Raw genomic sequence first — 18,930 nt, forward strand, 5'->3', positions numbered from 1 at the left:
CTGCTTCCCAAGCAGATGCTCTACCACTGAGCCACCGTCCCTCCCTCTCTAGGTCACAGAAGGAGGAAGGATCGCTCCAGTGGCTTCAGAACAGGTCCATCTCTGTTGCTTTTGTCGTCTCTCCAAGAAGTGGGGCGCAGGACTGAGGAGGGGGGGCGCCGCGCCCCTTCTCCCCCCCCCACCAGCCGCTGGAGAAAAGACCCCCGAAGGACTGGCCGCCTGGAGCGACGTGCAGAGGATCGGGGCCTCCTCTTGAGCAGACCGCTCGCTTCCCCTCCTCGGGGCCCCACTTCCCCCTCCAGTCCAGGCGCCTGGCCGGAGCGGCCGTCCAGCCGGTGGCTGAGCCGGGGGTGGAGGCGGGAGGCGGGCCAGGCTGCTGTCCTCGGGGAGGCCCTTTGCTGCCATCAGGCAAGGAAGGAAGGAAGCCAGCCAGCGGGGACGTTGAATGCAATTCCCGGGGATGAATATTTCACGCGGGTTGCACTTTGTCCCCATCATTTTTTAATGCCGCCGCTGCCTCCCGGGCTGTCCTGGGCTGGGGGTGAGCGAGGCCGGGGGGGGGGGGAATTCCACGTGCCTGCTGGGCACGATCCAGGCCCCGCGGAGGTCTCGCGCCCCCCGCAGGCGGAGCCTTCCCGGGGGCTCTGGGGCTGGCCGCCTTCCGCCTTGTCCAACGCGCTGCCTCCACGTCCCCTGTGCTACCCACAAAGGTGAGAAGCCCCGGCTCCAGATATCAGCTCGACATCTCTAGACGGCCATCTGACAGCGATGAAGATCCTGTGGATTTAGGGGGAGGTTTTTGTAAACTCTGCTCACGACCTGAGTTCGATCCCGACGGAAGCTGGTTCAGGCAGCCGGCTCCAGGTTGACTCAGCCTTCCATCCTTCCGAGGTCGGTCAAAGGAGTCCCCAGCTTGCTGTGGGGGGGGGGAGCGTAGATGACTGGGGAAGGCAGTGGCAAACCACCCCGTAAAAAGTCTGCCGTGAAAACGTTGTGAAAGCAACGTCACCCCAGAGTCGGAAACGACTGGTGCTTGCACAGGGGACAACCTCTACCTTTATTTGTGAGTTTCCGGCATTGTGCAAGGGGTTGGACTAGATGACCCTGGAGGTCCCTTCTAGCATCCTATTTCGCAGAGGAGCTTGCCCGCCTCGGGGCACAGGGCTGGGGGCCCCAGAAGAAGTGCAAACTCTGCCCCGTGTCCTGTGCGCAGAAACACCACCCAGGAGGGTTTTTGCGCATCGCAATGAAGGCAAAGCCAGCCTCGGGCAAGAGGCGGAGAAGGCTCTTCCTCTCCGGGCGACTTGGGGGGTAGCTGCAGGACGCACCAGAGGGGAGAAGAAGCGGGGGGGGGGAGACACCTGATGCCCCCCCCTCCATCTCCCGGCAGGGGAGCGGGAGAGGGCTCGGGAATCCGTCCCCCTCAAGCTTTGCCTCTGAGTCCGAAGCGCAGTTGCTGCGCAGCCGGGTAGAGAGGGGGAGGGAAGCCCGAGACTGGACCGATGAAAGTCCCGGAGGGAGGCAGCAGGAGACCCGGGGCGCCGGCGCACCCTTCCAGCGCCACTGAGAGGAGCATTCTGGGGAAACCTGTGGGCAGCCCTGGCGAAGAGAGAGCACGTTCTGTGCATGCTCAGAGGCTCTGTTGCTTGCTGGCAGCAAAGTCAACTTCCCACCCCCCCCCCCTCCCCACCGCCCTTGCCCTCCCCATGTTTCGCACTAGACCTTTAATCCTGGTTTAACTCTGTCCCCAAACTGACATTCTACACCAGAGAATCAGAGAAAGCAACTCTATGACTTTAGTGTAGAATGTCACCTTGGGGACAGGGCTAAACCAGGATTAGAAGTCTAAACACTTGGGGCTCTTTTGCTTGGAGAAACGTCGGCTGCGGAGTGACATGATCGAGGTTGACAAGATTATGCATGGGATGGAGAAAGTAGAGAAAGAAGTTCTTTTCTCCCTTTCTCACAATACAAGAACTTATGGGCATTCGATGAAATTGCTGAGCAGTCGGGTTAGAACTGATTAAAGGAAGTCCTTCTTCGCCCAAAGGGTGATCAACACGTGGAATCCACTGCCACAGGAGGTGGTGGCGGCTACAAGCATAGCCAGCTTCAAGAGGGGATTGGATAAGCATATGGAGCAGAGGTCCATCAGTGGCTATTAGCCACAACGTATTGTTGGAACTCTCTGTCTGGGGCAGGGATGCTCTGTATTCTTGGTGCTGGGGGGGGAGCACAGTGGGAGGGCTTCTAGTGTCCTGGCCCCACTGATGGACCTCCTGATGGCACCTGGGTTTTTTGGCCACTGTGTGACACAGAGTGTTGGACTGGATGGGCCATTGGCCTGATGCAACATGGCTTCTCTGATGTTCCTGTGTCTGGGGCAGGGATGCTCTGTATTCTTGGTGCTTGGGACGGCACAGTGGGAGGGCTTCTAGTGTCCTGGCCCCACTGATTGACCTCCTGGCTTTTTTGGCCACTGTGTGACACAGAGTGTTGAACTGAAGGGGCCATTGGCATGACCCAACAGGGCTTCTCTTGTGTTCTTATGAAGGCAGGTTGGGAGCTGCGAGAGGTCAAATCCAGTCAAGCTCTCACCAGACGCGGGTTCTTGGGCACCGCCTGCCTGGTGCGGGGGGGTGGGGCGTAATACAGGTGAGACAGGTGCTTTTTATGCGTGGGCAGAGCGCCCCCCAGAGGGCAGGCAGGGTCGACTGCACAGCTGAGTGGCAGAGGCTGTGATGGGGGGGGGCGGCGCGCGGGCTGGAAGTGGCCACGGCAGGTGCCAAATTGCAGAAAGTCGACTGGAGAGGATGGAGAGACGTGCCAGGCAAAGGTGGCGGGGGGGGGGGGTGAGCGGGTGGCGGAGGCGGACTCCAGAAGGGGCAACTGGGGGGCCGTCGAGGCCAGCTGCAGAGCCGGGATGGCGGGGGCGTGTGCAGAGAGAAGCCCACGGGGGGAGCAGCAGGCCCTGGCCAGAGCAACCCCTGCCCGTCTGCAAGGGGGCAGCGCCGCCAGCCGCCTGAGGCGGTGGGGGGGGGGAGCAACTCAGACTTTCCAAGAGGGCTTTGAATTCGCTCTCCTTCTCCGCTCCGCCGCCCGCCCCATAAAACTGCCAGGCCCGCCTCCGCGGTGTTTGGGGGGGGGGGGAGGGTCTTTGCTCTCCGTGGCAGGGGGGAACACGCAGCAGAGAGGGCTCCGAGATCGGCTGCTACAAGCCGGTGGCTTTGGAAGGGGGGCGGGGCTGCCGGCGGGATGCCCGGCTACGACCCCTCCCCTCCGCCCCCCCCGCCCTCCAGCCCCCGATCTCCAGGAATTTCCCGCCCAGAGCTGGCAACCCTACTCTCCACCCCCGGCCGCAGCAGCCCCGGTTGCCCGGAGGGGGAGGGAGGGTTGGGGGGGCGGGGGGCAGTCTGTCTGCACGGGGGTCCCCCTGGGACGAGGGCTACGGGAAGAAGGCATGCACCCCCCCCCCCCCGCCCCGGCTAGTCTCTTGTATTTGCCTCGCCTGTGTCCCTCCTCCCCCCGGGGACTTCCGAAGGGGGAAACGGGCAAAGGCTGGCTTCTCTCCCCCCCCCCCCCCCACGCCTCCACCTCGGATGAATGGGGATCGCGGCGAGCTCTGTTTGTGCTCAGAGGTCCTCTCGCTCCTTGCCGCCGTGGGGACTGCGGGCTCAAGAGCCCCACCGGGCGCCCCCTCGACCCAGCCGGGCCCATCGACGACTCCTGCGCTCCCCGAGCTGGCTCCTCCCGGTGCGCCGGCCAGCCCGCCACTCTGCTGCCCCCTGGTGGCTCTCGGCTCGCCACTGCCGCCTTTCTGGCCGCCGCTCCCGAGCCCTGTTGGAGCAAGAATCTACATAAACCCAGTCTGACAGCTACAGTATGACAGCTGGTGATCTAGCTGCCAGGCTAGGTCACAGTGACCTGATCAGCAGACCGGCTTGAGCCGGCAGAAGCCAAGTGATGCAATCTGCTGAGTCAGCACGGCCAGGATTGGCTGCTTGGACTATATATGATCTGTGTGTGCATCACACAGGTCTCTCCCTGTGAGATGGTGGTTAGGCGAAGCACTTTGTCCGTGGAGGTGATATTGTATAGACTGCACAAGAGAGCACTTGTCGTGTATATATGTTAATACACCTTTTGGCACTAGTTGCACGTGTCTGCCTGATTTTCTTTCCTGAAGCCCTGTGTCGGGCAAGTCATCTCCCTCACTCTGCTACTCCCGCTCCGACAGGGTTATGGGCCCAGGGCGGTTCCGCTGCGCGGAGGAGAGAGTTGAGAGTTGAGCTGACTGTGAGTTTGGAAAGAGCCGGAGGCGAGGAACGCCGGTGAAGGACACAGAAGCACCACCGTTCTCTGTTTGAGAGCCAGAGGGACGTCGGCAGCCAGCTGCGAGGAGGAGTCGGCACGATGGCTCAGCAACAGCTTGGAGTAGCCGTTGAGAAGCTCACCTCAGCCAACTACGCGGTGTGGAGCCTGAGAATGCAACACTACCTCAAGCGTGAAGGGCAATGGCTGTTCGTGAGTAACCCCCCTGCTGACTTATCTCCTGCCGAGACTGTGTTATCGGATAAGGCACTGGCCAACATAGTGCTATCTATAGGAGATGACCAGCTGGTTTATGTGCGAGGGAAGGACACTCCCAAGGCTGCCTGGGACGCGTTGAGTGCGGTGCATGTTAGCACCACTGCTGGTTCCCTCATGGCCTTGACAAGGAGGATGTTCCGCACCGTTATGCCGGCTGGAGGGTGTGTGAAAGATCACATCAAACGGCTAACGGACTGTTTCGTTGAGCTGGAGGCAAGAGGCAAGACTGTAGCTCCAGACGACAGAGTGTACATTTTGCTGTCGTCGTTGCCACCTGAGTACACTCCCCTGATAACTTCTCTGGAGACGGTGGACGTAGCGACCCTGACCATGGAATACGTCTGTGCCCACCTGCTTGACTTCCAAGAGAGAATTGCGGCCGTGAGCTGTCCGGGGGTGTCGGCCGGGCAGCGTGCTGTTATCGGTGTGTCCGGGAAGACAGCCAAGAATGAGCCAGCTTTTGCTGCTGGCAGGCGTCTGAAGGTGGAGGAAGTGGAGCCGACTGCGTTTGCAGTCCGTCGCTGCTATGGATGCGGGTCGTCGCAGCACCTGCTCCGAGCTTGCCCTGAGAGGGAGAAGAGGCGGGGGCGTGTGCGGCGAGAGCGGAGGACCGCCAGCCCGTGTGAGGAAGCAACCCGGCTGGTCACGTCTGCAGTAGAGAGCACAGGGTCTGCTTGGATTTTAGACTCCGGGGCAACGAGCCATCTCTGCTGCGAGAAGGAGTTGTTGAAAAACATTGACAGTCCTGAGCATAAGTATGTGAGATTGGCTGATGGGACCACTGCCAATTCTGTTTGCTCAGGCAATGTGGAATTTCCTGCACTGAAATGTATGTTGCAAAATGTGTTGTATGTACCCTCACTGCAGTCTAACCTGTTGAGTGTTAGCACACTGTTTGACCAGGGATACCAGGTGAGATTTGAGAAAACCTGCTGCAAAATCCTGGGAGGTGGGGGAAAGTTGCTTGTGACAGGAAAGAGGGAAGGTAAACTGTATGTGGTCCAGAGTGATTGTGCCCAGGTGGCTCAGGTGTCGAATGAGCCTGTGCACAATAATTGTATACATTTGCTCCATAGGAGACTTGGGCACTGCGGATTTAGGGCGTTAAAGAAAACCCTGGAGCTTGTGCCTAGTTTGAAAGTAAATCCTTGCAAATGTTACTTGGATTGCCAGGTCTGCAAGAAGACCAAAAGCAAGGCGTGTGCTGTTGCTAAAGAAAGCTCAAGGGAAAGCACACGAGCCCTGGAACTAGTCCATTTAGACGTTATTGGCCCATTGCCAAAGAGTCTGTCGGGGAGGAGATACTGCTTGGTGGCCACCGACGACCACACGAGGTACGCGTGGGTTTTCACCATGGTGCATAAGTCTGAGGTGTATAAGACATTCACCAAGTGGGTCAAAGCAGTGGAGAGACAATTAGGGGTTAATCTCCTAGCTGTACAAACCGACAGAGGGGGGGAATTCTTATCTAACCAGATGAAACGTTGGCTGGAGAACAAGGGCATTGCCCACCGTCTGACGAACCCGGCAACGCCCCGAGAAAATGGGCATGGGGCTGTATTGCAGAATGTGATGTATTGCATGTTAGAGGATGCACAACTGCCAATGTCCTATTGGGCAGAAACCATACATGCAGCTGTTTTTTTGCAAAATAGGGTTTGGTGTAATACTGTGAAAAATGTGCCTTACAGGTTACTGTTGAACAAGACCCCAGATTTGAGTTCTTTAAAAGTCTTTGGGTCACGGGCTCGGGTTGGCATCCACTCCACGAGTAGCGGGGAGGGGGATGTCCGGGCAGAGAGCCTAATTTTTCTGGGCTACAAGCCAAGGGCCAGGTGTTATCGTTTCTGCAATAGCAAAAGCAGGATAACACTTAGTAAGAGTGCCCAGTTCAATGAAGAAAGCAGCTGGCCAAGGTTGCACTCCTTGCAGAAACAATTTGTCCTGCTGCCAAGTAGCGATAACGATGTTGGAGCGCAGCCCAGAACTCCAGCCCAGGAGGTGGCACCCAGTGGGGCTGGAGAAGGTGAGCCGAATGCTGGCACAGAGCCTGACGAGCAGAGTCAGGAGGCAGAGCCTCAAATGCAGGAACTGGAGGTAAAGTGTGAGAGTCAGGAGGTTCAACACCCAATTACAGGGGCAGAGCAACCAGCCCAGGAGGTGGGAACAGAGCAACCCGAAGAAGACAAAGCTGGTCCAAGCACAGGGCCACGGGTGTCTGCCAGGTCCACCAAAGGCCAACGTCCCGCTAGGTACAAGTGTCCCTATGTCACTCTGACTGTCAATCCAGACCCACCCGGATTTGAGGAAATGTTAAAAGAAAAGGCTAAGAAATGGAAAGCCTGGGTGGCAGAGTGCGAGGCAAGGGAGAAGGAGGCTGAAGCCAAGCGTCTGAAAGAGCTGGCTGAACAGGAACACGATGATGTGTTTTACAATCATGATGAGTTCCTGAACGAATTCCGGAAAGGGTTCCGAGCTACGTAAATATGAACTGTAATGTTGCTGGTGGACATGTATGTAAACTGTGTAAAGTGTTTTGGTGCACTGGGTTTAAATAGATTAGGAGGTGTGTTGGAGCAAGAATCTACATAAACCCAGTCTGACAGCTACAGTATGACAGCTGGTGATCTAGCTGCCAGGCTAGGTCACAGTGACCTGATCAGCAGACCGGCTTGAGCCGGCAGAAGCCAAGTGATGCAATCTGCTGAGTCAGCACGGCCAGGATTGGCTGCTTGGACTATATATGATCTGTGTGTGCATCACACAGGTCTCTCCCTGTGAGATGGTGGTTAGGCGAAGCACTTTGTCCGTGGAGGTGATATTGTATAGACTGCACAAGAGAGCACTTGTCGTGTATATATGTTAATACACCTTTTGGCACTAGTTGCACGTGTCTGCCTGATTTTCTTTCCTGAAGCCCTGTGTCGGGCAAGTCATCTCCCTCACTCTGCTACTCCCGCTCCGACAAGCCCACCCTCGCCCCGACGGAGAGGCCTTTTGCTCAGCCCCCGCCCGCAGCCTCCTGGCCGGGCCCCTCTTCTCCCCTGGCTGCTTTGGGGAGAGCCTGGTGGAAGGAAGTGAAGCTGTAGGGCGCTCCCGAACTGTCCCACTGGAAGGGCGGGGCGTCAAAGGCGGGGCCACTCCTCTCACAGCTGGATTCCCCCCTCCCCAGGCTAGCAAGCGCAAGCCCCCCCCCTCATATCAGCTTCAGTTGGGGGACCTTCGCTCAGTGTGTCAGGAGAGCCGGCTTTGGTTTTGCACCCCTCACTGGCGCGAGGCAGTCCGCTTGGCCCTTCTGCGGCAGCCGGCGTTCGGCAGTCAGGCCGCGGGCCCGAGGACAGGACCGCCAGCAAATCTGTCAGCCTGGATTCTCCTCCCCGCCCCCCCACAGCCCAGCCCCAAGGCTGACAAACCTGCCCCCAGATTCTGGGGCCAGCCACACCAGGTGTGTGTGTGGGGGGGAGGAACTCTGGAAGGCAACCGGGAGGCCTGGGGAGCAGCAGAGGGCTGGCTTGGCAGACCCGCCCCCCCCTTGGAAGGAAGGCCCAGATGATGGACACCCAGGAGGGCCTCCCCACCCCAAACCTAGAGGGGGTTTTGTAGGCTCCTCAAAGTCAAAGCAGCCCCGTGGTGCAGAGTGGTAAAGCTGCAGTACTGTAGTCCGAGCCCTCTGCTCACAACCTGAGTTCAATCCCGGTGGAAGCTGGATTCAGGTAGCCAGCTCAAGGTTGACTCAGCCTTCCATCCTTCCGAGGTCGGTCAAAGGAGTCCCCAGCTTGCTGAAGGGAAAGTGTAGAGGACTGGGGAAGGCAATGGCAAACCACCCCATAAAAAGTCTGCCATGAAAACGTTGTGAAAGCAATGTCACCCCAGAGTCGGAAACGACTGGTGCTTGCACAGGGGACCTTTCCTTTCCAAAGTCCACAAGCTGTCTACAAGCAAACCTACACTGTCTGGGCCGAATCCCAAACCAATGGAAAGACACCTGGAAATGTGTGAGGACTGCACAAGAGAAAAGAGTTGGAAAGAAAAGGATCCTGAGCCAGAGCAGGGGAGGGCAGGCGGGGACAACAGCAGTGGAGCCCCCCCCCCTCCCCTGGCCACAAGGTCTCTCAGCTGGAAGAGGCTCCAACTGAAAGACAAGGAGGGGCCCCTGGGAAGAGGGCCTTGAAGACCCCAGCCTTCCAAGGGGAGGGTGGAAGCCACAAGCCCCACCCCCCTGTCAGATGGGCAGCTGTCAAAGCACCCGGGCCTTTGGCTTCCCACCAGGCAGAGGCAGATCTCCCCTTCTCTCAAGCCCCCCCAGCAGTTCCAAGGGCCAGGAGAAGGAGGAGGGGTAGCAGCTGACTCAATTAAGAAAGTATTTAGTCCAGCAACCAGTTTCACACAGGGGCCAGCCGGTTGCCCTGGAAGGCCGACAAACAGCACAGAGTCCAAGGTCTTCCCCTGATGTTGCCTCCTGGTTCAATAATATCTCTGAATATGGAAGTTCCCTTTAGTCATCTTTGCCCATAGGTGCTTATGGGCCTCTCCCCACCACTCTGCCCAATCTGCTATTTCAGCCATCTGGTTGGGCCTCCCACAGAGGGCCAAGCGGACTGCCTCGCACCAGTGAGGGGTGCAAAACCAAAGCCGGCTCTCCTGGCACACTGAGCAAAGGTCCCCCAACTGAAGTTGATGGGGGGGGCGGCTTGCACTTGCTAGCCTGGGGAGGGGGGAAAGCCAGCTGTGAGAGGAGGGCCCCCCAAACCTCTGTGGTCAGTGATCAGCAGGAGCATCAAGTGAGCAGAGCAGGTGGGGAGGGGCAGAATGGGGGGACAGCCAAAGCCTCCCCTCCCCCCCCCCAGCAGCACCAAAACAAGAGCAACCGCTCAGAAAGGACAAGCAGGGTCAGGTGGTGCTTGCTGGAAGAAGAAGAAGAAGAAGAAGAAGAAGAAGAAGAAGAAGAAGAAGAAGAAGAAGAAGAAGAAGAAGAAGAAGAAGAAGAAGAAGAAGAAGAAGAAGAAGAAGAAGAAGAAGAAGAAGAAGAAGAAGAAGAAGAAGAAGAAGAAGATGATGATATTGGATTTATATCCCGCCCTCCGCTCCGAAGAGTCTCAGAGTGGCTCACAATCTCCTTTCCCTTCTTCCCCCACAACAGACACCCTGTGAGGTAGATGAAGATATTGGATTTATATCCCGCCCTCCACTCCGAAGAGTCTCAGAGCAGCTCACAGTCTCCTTTACCTTCCTCCCCCACAACAGACACCCTGTGAGGTAGATGAAGATACTGGATTTATATCCCACCCTCCACCCCAAAGAGTCTCAGAGCGGCTCACAATCTCCTTTCCCTTCCTCCCCCACAACAGACACCCTGTGAGGTGGGTGGGGCTGGAGAGGGCTCTCACAGCAGCTGCCCTTTCAAGGACAACCTCTGCCAGAGCTATGGCTGACCCAAGGCCATTCCAGCAGCTGCAAGTGGAGAAGTGGGGAATCAAACCCGGTTCTCCCAGATAAGAGTCCGCACACTTAACCACTACACCAAACTGGCTCTCCAAAACCCTACCTTGAAATAAATGCTGAGGCTGAGAGGGAGAGAGATCTGGGGGTCATAGTGGAGAGCGTGATGAAAATATTGACTCAATGTGCAGCAGCAGTGAAGAACACAACCTCTGAGGGCGGGGGGGTATTAGGGAAGGAAAAGGAACTAGAGCAGCCCCTGTAAGATTTCATTTGGAACACAGTGCACAGCTCTGGTGGCGGTATCACAAAAAGTATTATTGCAGAAAGGGAAATAGTACAGAAGAGGGCAAGCAGAAGGGATTGGAGCACGTTTCCTTAGAGGAAAGGCTAAAGAGTCTGGGACTTTCCAGTTTAGAGAAAAGGTGACAAAGAAGGAGACGTGATAGAAGCTTATAAAATTATGCATAGTGAAGAGAAGCTGGGCAGAGTGTTCTTTCTCCCTCTCTCATAATATTTGAATTCTGGGACACTCTGTGAAGTCAAGGGGGAACTAGGTTTAGGACAGACAAAGGAAGTCCTTCTTTATTCAAAGGGAATTAAATGGTGGGATTCATTGCCACTGGGGGTTGTGGGAGGCCCAACCAAAGACGGCTGAAATAGCAGATTGGGCAGAGTGGTGGGGAGAGGCCCATAAGCACCTACCGGCAAAGATGACTAAAGGGAACTTACATATTCAGAGATATTGTTGAACCAGGAGGCAACATCAGGGGAAGACCTTGGACTCTGTGCTGTTTGTCGGCCTTCCAGGGCAACCGGCTGGTCACTGTGTAAAACTGGTTGCTGGACTAAATATGTTCTTAAAAACAAATGGCAATAGCCACACTTGTTCTACGCAGAGCACCAGATGTATTTATACCAGTTCTTGGAACAGCCGTAGAGTCCCTGAGTAAGTGGTGGCACAAAAGACATCATGTGCTCCCTGAATCTCCAGAATTTCCCTCCCCCTCCCATTTGCCCCCCCCCCAGCACAAAGTCAAACACCCTCCCAGAATTAACCAGCTTTCAAGCAATTAAGCTCTTGTATCTGGAGCACATTTTCCATCATAATTGAAACAGTCCTTTGAATTTGAACTCAGCCCTTTTAATTGAAAAGCCTGTCTACACTACCCTTGCTGTATGAAAAAAGATTGTAAGCCACTGTGCCTATTATACCTACAAGGTCCTATTTCAGCTTTACTCTTCCTAACCTAAGAAATCTTGAATCAGAGAAGTGAAAGAAACTCCCCTCGCAGCCTGGCCCTATTCTGCAAAGACTACGGAAGAGAGCTTGAGGAGAAGAAGAAGAAGACTGCAGATTTATACCCCGCTCTTCACTCTGAATCAGAGACTCAGAGCGGTGTACAATCTCCCGTATCTTCTCCCCCCACAACAGACACCCTGTGAGATGGGTGGGGCTGAGAGAGCTCTGACAGAAGCTGCGCTTTCAAGGACAACTCCTACAAGAGCTATGGCTGACCCAAGGCCATTTCAGCAGCTGCAAGTGGAGGAGTGGGGGATCAAACCCAGTTCTCCCAGATAAGAGTCCGCACACTTCACCACTACACCAAACCGGCTCTCCCTGGGAGGTGCCTTGAGTGAAAGCCCTGCCTTCTGGGATCCTCTTCTGAGCTGCTGGCAGATCAGGTGTGCAGTGTCTGTCCTCCTATGAGAGCCACTTGCCAAACTTGCCGCTCTCAGGCTTCTCCCTAGTCAAGATGCTGGTGGGTTTTCTAGCCAGGCTCCTTTGCCTTTAACTGCTGTGTGTCAGAAAATGCTGCAGCCGACCTACCTCTGGTCCTCACCACCACACCTGGGCGGCAGGAGGAGAAATTTACCTTTTGTTTGGGCCGGAGGCAGGACTGCTCCTCCCAGGAAACAAAAGAGAGGTGGCCTCCAGGTGAAAAAGCAGAGCCCCCAGGAGCTCTGGTGTCTCAGGGTCCCCCCCCCCCCCACGCAGCAGGAAGAGGCCTGCAGAGTCAGCCCCCTGAGGTTCTGGTCCAGGCCCCCACAGGGAGGGGCTGCAAGGGCCCTTCCTCCCAAGGCTGCCTGAGGTGAAAGTGATGGGACTGCAGCCCTCGGCCTGGAGTTTGGGCGTTGTGAGCAGCCAGCCTTGGCACTGCTGGGTGCTTCTCCCTGGAGCCCCCTCCCCGCAGGCTCCCAGGGCATTCTTCCCAGCTCCCCCCCTCTGCTTCCTAAGAGGTGGCCCTCAAGTAGCCCAGGCCTAGGAGTGCCCCCCATGGCTCCCAGCTGCTTCCTCTGGCCTTTCTTCTTGCTGCTGGAGCTGGTGGGGGCCAGTGCCTTGCAGCAGGGGGGCCGGTGGAATGGGAGTGGGGACCCCTTGCCTGAAGGGGAGCCCGGCAGAGGAAGACCCCTGAGGGCAGGGCTTGTCCCCCACCTTCCCAGCCCAGCTGGGGTGAGCCTGGCCGCTGGCCCCAGGCTGCCGGAGGGGGGGGCAGAGGAGCAGGCCCACGAGGACAGCAGCCCCCTGTGCTGCAGCGAGGGGGGGCTCGGGCTGGGGGGCGGCATCAGGGTGGTCAAAAGCGGCCTGGTGTGTGCCTTGGGCCTCCTTATCATGCTGGCCAACGGGACGGTCATCGCGGTCATCACCTCCTCCGTGTCCGGCTGGAGCCACAGCAGCCGGCGAGTGCTGCTCTCCCTGGCTGCCGCTGATGCCGCCCTGGCTGTGCTGGTGGTGCCCCTCAACATGTACCATAGCCTGGCATTGGGGCCGGGGGAGGAAGAGGGCACCAGCTGCCGGGCAGTGGCCTTCATCAACTCCAGCGTCTTCGGGGCCTCCCTCTACTCCTTGGCAGGCGTCTCCCTGGAGCGCTACGTGGCCGTCTTCTTCCCGCTGCACTACGGGCGCCTCTTGACTCGCAGGCGGGTGGCCCTGCTCATAGCCACCGCCTGGCTGCTGCCTGCCCTCCTGTTGGTGCCGCTGGCAGTGCCAGGGCCTGGGGCCGTGCTCCGGGTCCGCTTCTCTGCCGCGGCTCTGCTCTGCGAGCCGGACTATGCCTCCAACGCCCCCTACTCCTTGCTGCTGGCAGGCGCCATTTTCTGCCCAGCAGCTGGGGTTATCACCTTTGCCAATCTGCGCCTGTGGCTGGTGGCACGCTCACAGCAGCGGAGCCGGAGAGGGGCCGTCCCGAGAAGGCTCCGCTTGCTGCACATGGGCCCGGCTTCCCGCATCCTGCTGCCCGTCGTCATTGCCTTCTACGTCTGCTGGGCCCCCTGCATGGGCACCATCCTGTACAACGGTAAGCGCCTGGTGGAGCGGAGGAGCTTGCTGCTGGGGGGGGGGGGGAGAGAAGGTTCCGGGTCCCTATGGGGGAGCCTCTGCTTGCCCCCAGGAACTGAACCTGGGACCTCCAGTTCAAATATTTATTTATTTATTTATTTAGTGGACTTATATCCCGCCCTTCTCACCGAAGTGTCTCAGGGCGGCTAGGGCTAGGGCTGTCTGGAGACTTTGGGGGTGGATCTGGGAGAGAGGGGGGTTTGGGGAGGGGCTTCAGCCCTAGAGTCCACCCCTCCAAGCAGCCCTTTTCTCCAGGAGAGCTGAGCTCTGCCAGCTGGAGATCAGCTGTCAAAGCGGGAGGTCTCCAGGCCCCACCTGGAGACTGGCAGCCCTTGGACCAAAGGACCAGACAGTAGGTGATGTGAAAGACCCTTTTCTGTCTGAGACCCGGGAGAGCAGCTGGCAGCCTGAGTAGGCAATGCTGACCTTCATGGGTCTGAGTGATTCCGAGGGCTGCTAGGTCCAACTCGAGAAATATCTGGGGACTTTGGGGGTGGAGCCAGGAGCAAGGCTGTGACAAGCATGATCGAACTCCAAAGGGAGGTCTGGCCATCACATTTAAAGGGACTTGCACACATTTTAATTGCCCTCCCTCCTTCCATTGGCAATAATGAAAGATAGGGACGCCTTCTTTGGGGGTTCATAGAATTGGACCTGACCATATAAAGCTGCCTTATACTGAATCAGACCCTTGGTCCATCAAAGTCAGTCTTGTCTACTCAGACTGGCAGCGGCTCTCCAGGGTCTCAAATTGAGGTTGCTCGTGCCTATTTGCCTGGACCCTTTTTAGTTGGAGATGCCGGGGATTGAACCTGGGGCCTTCTGCTTACCAAGCAGGTGCTCTACCACTGAGCCACCGTCCCTCCCCCAAAAGCTCTTTCCTTTTAGGGAAAAGGACTCATTTCAAGAGTCCTTATTTATACTCACTGCTGGTTCCTGGACCTGCTGGTTCAATCTTTTTGAAACTTGGAGAATATTTTGAGGAGAGGCACCAGATGCTATGCTGCAAATTTGGTACCTCTACCTCCAAAAAACAGCCCCACCGCCAGAGCCCCAGTTATCAAGAATCAATCCAGTCTTTATAGCAATCAAAGCTCAGTTCATTCCAAGGAATCCTGGTGAAATAGTTGTGCAATTGATCCATGTCTCTCAATACATGCAGCCAGCAAAGAACAAGGTCATACTGGAGCCCTTGTTTCGCACAGGCTTCTTCGAGCTTTTTACAACATTTTCATACCCTGGGCAAAAAACGCCATTCCATTACAACATTGAAAGGCACTCTTTCACCAGGATTCCTTGGAATGAACTGAGCAATGATTGCTATAAAGACTGGATTGATTCTTGGTGAACACCTTCCCTATTTTGCGAAGGACTAATTGTACGGTCCATCATGAACTAATATATGCTTTCGTAATTGTTGAATTCTTTGGTGAGTTTGTCGGTTGTACGGAGGCTGGTTTTCACGGAAAACCTTGTGCTTTGGATTCAGTACACGCTAGAGCAGAGCTTCTACTGGAAATGCTGAAGAGTTACAATTCGAGTCCCCCAAAGCCTGGCTCTGTGGCATGTTGTGGTCGGCTCCACCTGAGGCTGGCAGCTCTGGGTTGAGAGATGTGGGGTCAGTGCCTGGGGAGGGAGGGGCCCCATTCTCCAAAGCACCCATTTATTCCGGGGGCACAGATCTGTATCGGTTGCAATTCCGGCAGACTGCCAAGCCTGCCCGGAGGTTACCAACTCCAGCTTCCCCTCCCCAGCTGCTGTTTTGTGGCTGTGCCCACCACCCTGGGTCAGAGTTAAAAAGGTGCCCTCCGGCTCCAAAAGATTGGGGACCCCTGAAAAGATGTGACGGAGGCAGCAAATCTCACAGAGTCCGACTGCCTAGGATTGGGGGAGAGGGAGGGAGGGGTCACCTGCTGAGGAACTGGCTGGGTCTGCTTGTCGTAGGGCTTGTTGTAGGGCTGCCAATCTCCAGGTGGAGCCTGGAGATCTCCTGGAATTACAACTGAGCTCCAGATGACAGAGACCGGTCTGGTGTAGTGGTTAAGTGCACAGACTCTTATCTGTGGTTTGATTCCCCACTCCTCCACTAGCAGCTGCTGGAATGGCCTTGGGTCAGTCATGGCTCTCGCAGCGTTGTCCTTAAAAGGGCAGCTGCTGTGAGACCCCTCTCGGCCCCACCCACCTCAAAGGTGTCTGTTGTGGAGGTGGAAGGGAAAGGAGATTGTAAGACGCTCTGAGACGCTGATTCAGAGAGAAGGGTGGGGTATAAATCTACGGTTGTCTTCTTCTCTGGAGAAAATAACTGCTTAAGAGGGTGGATTCTGTGGTGTTGTGCCCCATTTTAGGGGTCTCCAACCTTTCAGAGCAGGAGGGCACCTTTGGAACCCCACAAAATTCCCTCCCCTTCCCAAACTCCCCTCCCCAGCTCACTAGAGAGCCAATTAGGTGCAGTGGTTAAGAGTACAGACTCTGATCTGGGAAAACCGGGTTTGATTCCCCACTCCACCTGCAGCTGCTGGTGTGACCTTGGGTCAGCCACAAGCTCTCCCAGAAGAGCTGTTCTCTCAAGAGCAGTTCTCTCAGAGCTCTCTCAGCCCTACCTACCTCACAGGGAGGGGAAGAGAAAGGAATTTGTAGCTGCTCTGAGACTCCGAGTGAGGGACAGGTTATAAATGCAATCTCCTTTTCCTCCTCCTCCTCCTCCTCCTCCTCTTCTTCCGGGCTCTCCTTCCTTGGAGGTCTTTAAACAGAGGCTAGATGGCCATCTGACAGCATTGAGGATCCTGTGAATTTAGGGGGAGGTATTTGTGGGTTTCCTGCATTGTGGAGGGGGTTGGACTAGATGACCCTGGAGGTCCCTTCAAACTCTGTGATTCTATGATTCCCCCCCTCCCCCCATCTCCAGGGATTTTCTAGCCTGGAGTTGCCAACCCTACTTGCTGGAAATGCTGTCTTTCCTTCTCGCTCCTTCTTCCAGCTCTCACCCTGGAAAGAGTCCACGACTGGCTGGAGTTTGTGGCCCTCTGGCTGCCCACCGGCAGCGGATTCCTCAACTGCTTTGTCTACTTCTGGGTCAACCGGAGCTTCCGACACAAGTTTCAAAAGCTGGGCCGTCGGCTGTGCTGTGGAGCCAAGCAGGACTGGGCTGGCCTCGGCCTCCCGACCGTCAGTGCCGCAGTGCAGAAGGGGGGCTGCCACCGGCCGGGCCTCTCCCTAGAGGACTTCTCCCACAGCGGCTCCTCCAGCAGCCTCGGCCTCTCTCAGGAGCCTCATGTTGGACGGATGCGTGACCCTGCAGATTGAAGAGGGGGGACTGAGACTGAGGGTGTGGGGCGAGGGGCCACCCCAAAGGCCCCCTAACGGAAAAAAGCCCCCTCTGCTGACAAGCAAGTGGGGTCTCCCCCAGGGTGGTGGTGGGCCTTGGCTGGTGCTCCACCTGCACCTCTTCGGAGATGCCAATGAGCAGACAGCAGTGCTCAGCTGTTCCCTGGCTCCTTCGTTGCAACCACTTCTCTGGCATGGTGCGAGAGGTGACCCTGGGCTTGGCAGCCATGGCGGAGCGTGTGTGTGTTGTGTGCTGGGCAGTGGAGCAGCTGGTGAGGACGGCGAGGCAAACTACAGGCCCCAGAACCCCTGCTGGCCACAGAAGAGGACACGGAGAGTCTAGAGCTCTGGGTTTGGACTGCTTGACACGGAACGCCCACCTGGGCACCCTTCTGCCCCCTCCCTGGCTTGAGCTCAACATCCAGCGGCCCCTTTTTCTAAAGGGCCAGGCAGAGGCAACTTAGATTCACAGACAAAAGAAAGAAAGCCTATATTTAAAAAAAAAAATACGAAAACAGTTTTCAGCCTGGGATTCAACCTGTATTGTAAGACAGCTGAGTTTTTAATGTCCTTTTATTGGCCAGCCTCTGCCATCCACGAGGTTTTAAGAGCAGGGTTTTAGCTGACCCTCCCCCACTCTGTCCCTTTGGCTGTGATGGATAAAAGGACCCGGGGAGGGAAGGAGGGAGGGCGTCTTGCCGGGGGGGGGGGGCAGAGAGCAACAGAGCTGCACAGCTGAGGTGTTCTGGGGTTTGGGGCCTGCCAGAGCTCTGGGTGCCGCAACTCCCTGCTACCCACCCTCCTCTTCTTGGGGAATCTCTGGCCCAGGCTGCAGTCAGCTTCCCAGGGAGGCACCGTGAAGCTTGGGTGAGGCAGCCAAGTCCACCAGCCATTAGAAGGCAGGAAGCCCTTGAGCAACCCTCTCCTCTCCCCCAGGGGGCCTGGGGCTCCAAGAACTGGGGCAGAGAGGCTTCCAGGACCACCAGTCCTTCTTTAACAGAATGCAAATTTCCTCTCCCTCATCTTGATTTTTAATTATGGGACTTTTTAATGGCTTGAAGGGGGAGTAGAAGTTGCAGTGGAAGAAGTGGGGGCTGCTCCATTTCCACCCCATACAGAAGGTTGGGGGGTTTCTAGGCACGGAGAGAAGCGTTCTGCTGGGGGGCTGAGACCAAGCCTGGGGGGAATGGGGCGGGGAGAGAAAGAGGACCTTTTCTAGGGATATTTTTCAAGTCCACAGTTTAACTTGCCATAGGCAAGACTGTGTCAGGAGTGGGGACCGCATTAGGGTAAACCTATTAGGTAACACCCCCTCTCCCCATACAGCTGCTAAGGGCTTCATCTCAACCAGAGCTGTGTGTCAGAAAACAAACTGTCTTCTCTGTCTGGAGTTATTTCATTTCTCTATTTTCCTTTCCCCCTCTGCTTCTCCCCGACCCGGTGAGTGTTGTATTGTAGGCAGGCATCATGGAAAACTGTGGGTTTTGTATTTGACTTGCTCTGAGTTGTAATGTTTTGTGCCTGCATTTTAAAAATACATATAGGCTGTGGTATGAAATGATTCAAATTGATGTTGCTCACCTCAACATCTCTTTCTAAAGTTACCTTTTTAAAAAAAAAAAAAAATTGCTATCCAGACCTTTTTAAAAAAATGTTTCTGGAGTTTAGAGAGAGATACAGGTCAGACTCTCCTTTTCCTTCCCTTTTCTGATATGTAAGTGCTGTGTTTTTCTTTTTCTTTAGGGGAGTATATAATTAAAATTTTACAATGATTAAATAAAAATAAAGTTCTTTTGCATTAACTTTTGGGCTTTTCCTAATCTCGATTTCCACTGACACTGTCAGCCTGAAAACCCTCCATTTCTCTGGATCAGTAACCTGGGGAATTCAGAGGGTCAATTTCCTTTCCTGGCCCTGCTCTTGTGCCTCAAATCACAACCTCCATGCTGAAGCGGAGCAGGGGAGGTGCTCCTTGCCAGGAGACAGGAGGGGACCAAACTGGACGGACGGACGGACAACAGGCTTGAAGGTTTGTCTCCTTCCCAGCCCTCCACAGCACAGGAGGTACCTCCCACCCCACCTGCCAGGCAGAGGGAATGTGAGAAAGATGGAGTCACACTGTATAGAACCCTCCCCAGTAGCCTTAGGGGCTAAAGCTTTAGGGCCTCTTCCTCGCAGAACATTTCACACCACTGCATGAGACAGAGGCTTTGGGCAGTTCCTGGACCTCTGTCCCC

At 56.1% G+C, this 18,930-nt stretch overlaps 1 protein-coding gene across 1 annotated transcript; it reads left to right on the forward strand.

Moving 5' to 3' along the window:
* Positions 1-11,999: 11,999 nt before the first annotated feature.
* LOC132582754 (D(4) dopamine receptor-like) lies at positions 12,000-18,495 on the forward strand. Its single transcript, XM_060254466.1, has 2 exons — positions 12,000-13,328; positions 16,347-18,495. The coding sequence occupies exons 1-2, from the start codon at positions 12,308-12,310 to the stop codon at positions 16,670-16,672; spliced, it is 1,347 nt and encodes a 448-aa protein (XP_060110449.1). The 5' UTR covers positions 12,000-12,307; the 3' UTR covers positions 16,673-18,495.
* Positions 18,496-18,930: the final 435 nt, after the last annotated feature.

Source organism: Heteronotia binoei, chromosome 14 (genome assembly GCF_032191835.1).
Source record: "Heteronotia binoei isolate CCM8104 ecotype False Entrance Well chromosome 14, APGP_CSIRO_Hbin_v1, whole genome shotgun sequence".
In the NCBI taxonomy this organism is placed as follows: domain Eukaryota; kingdom Metazoa; phylum Chordata; class Lepidosauria; order Squamata; family Gekkonidae; genus Heteronotia; species Heteronotia binoei.

Excerpts from the sequence above, each read along its gene's own strand:
- LOC132582754 (XM_060254466.1), top strand. The coding sequence starts at position 12,308 with ATGGCTCCCAGCTGCTTCCTCTGGCCTTTCTTCTTGCTGCTGGAGCTG. Across the intron at positions 13,329-16,346 it reads GGGCACCATCCTGTACAACG|CTCTCACCCTGGAAAGAGTC; the intron begins GTAAGCGCCTGG and ends TCCTTCTTCCAG.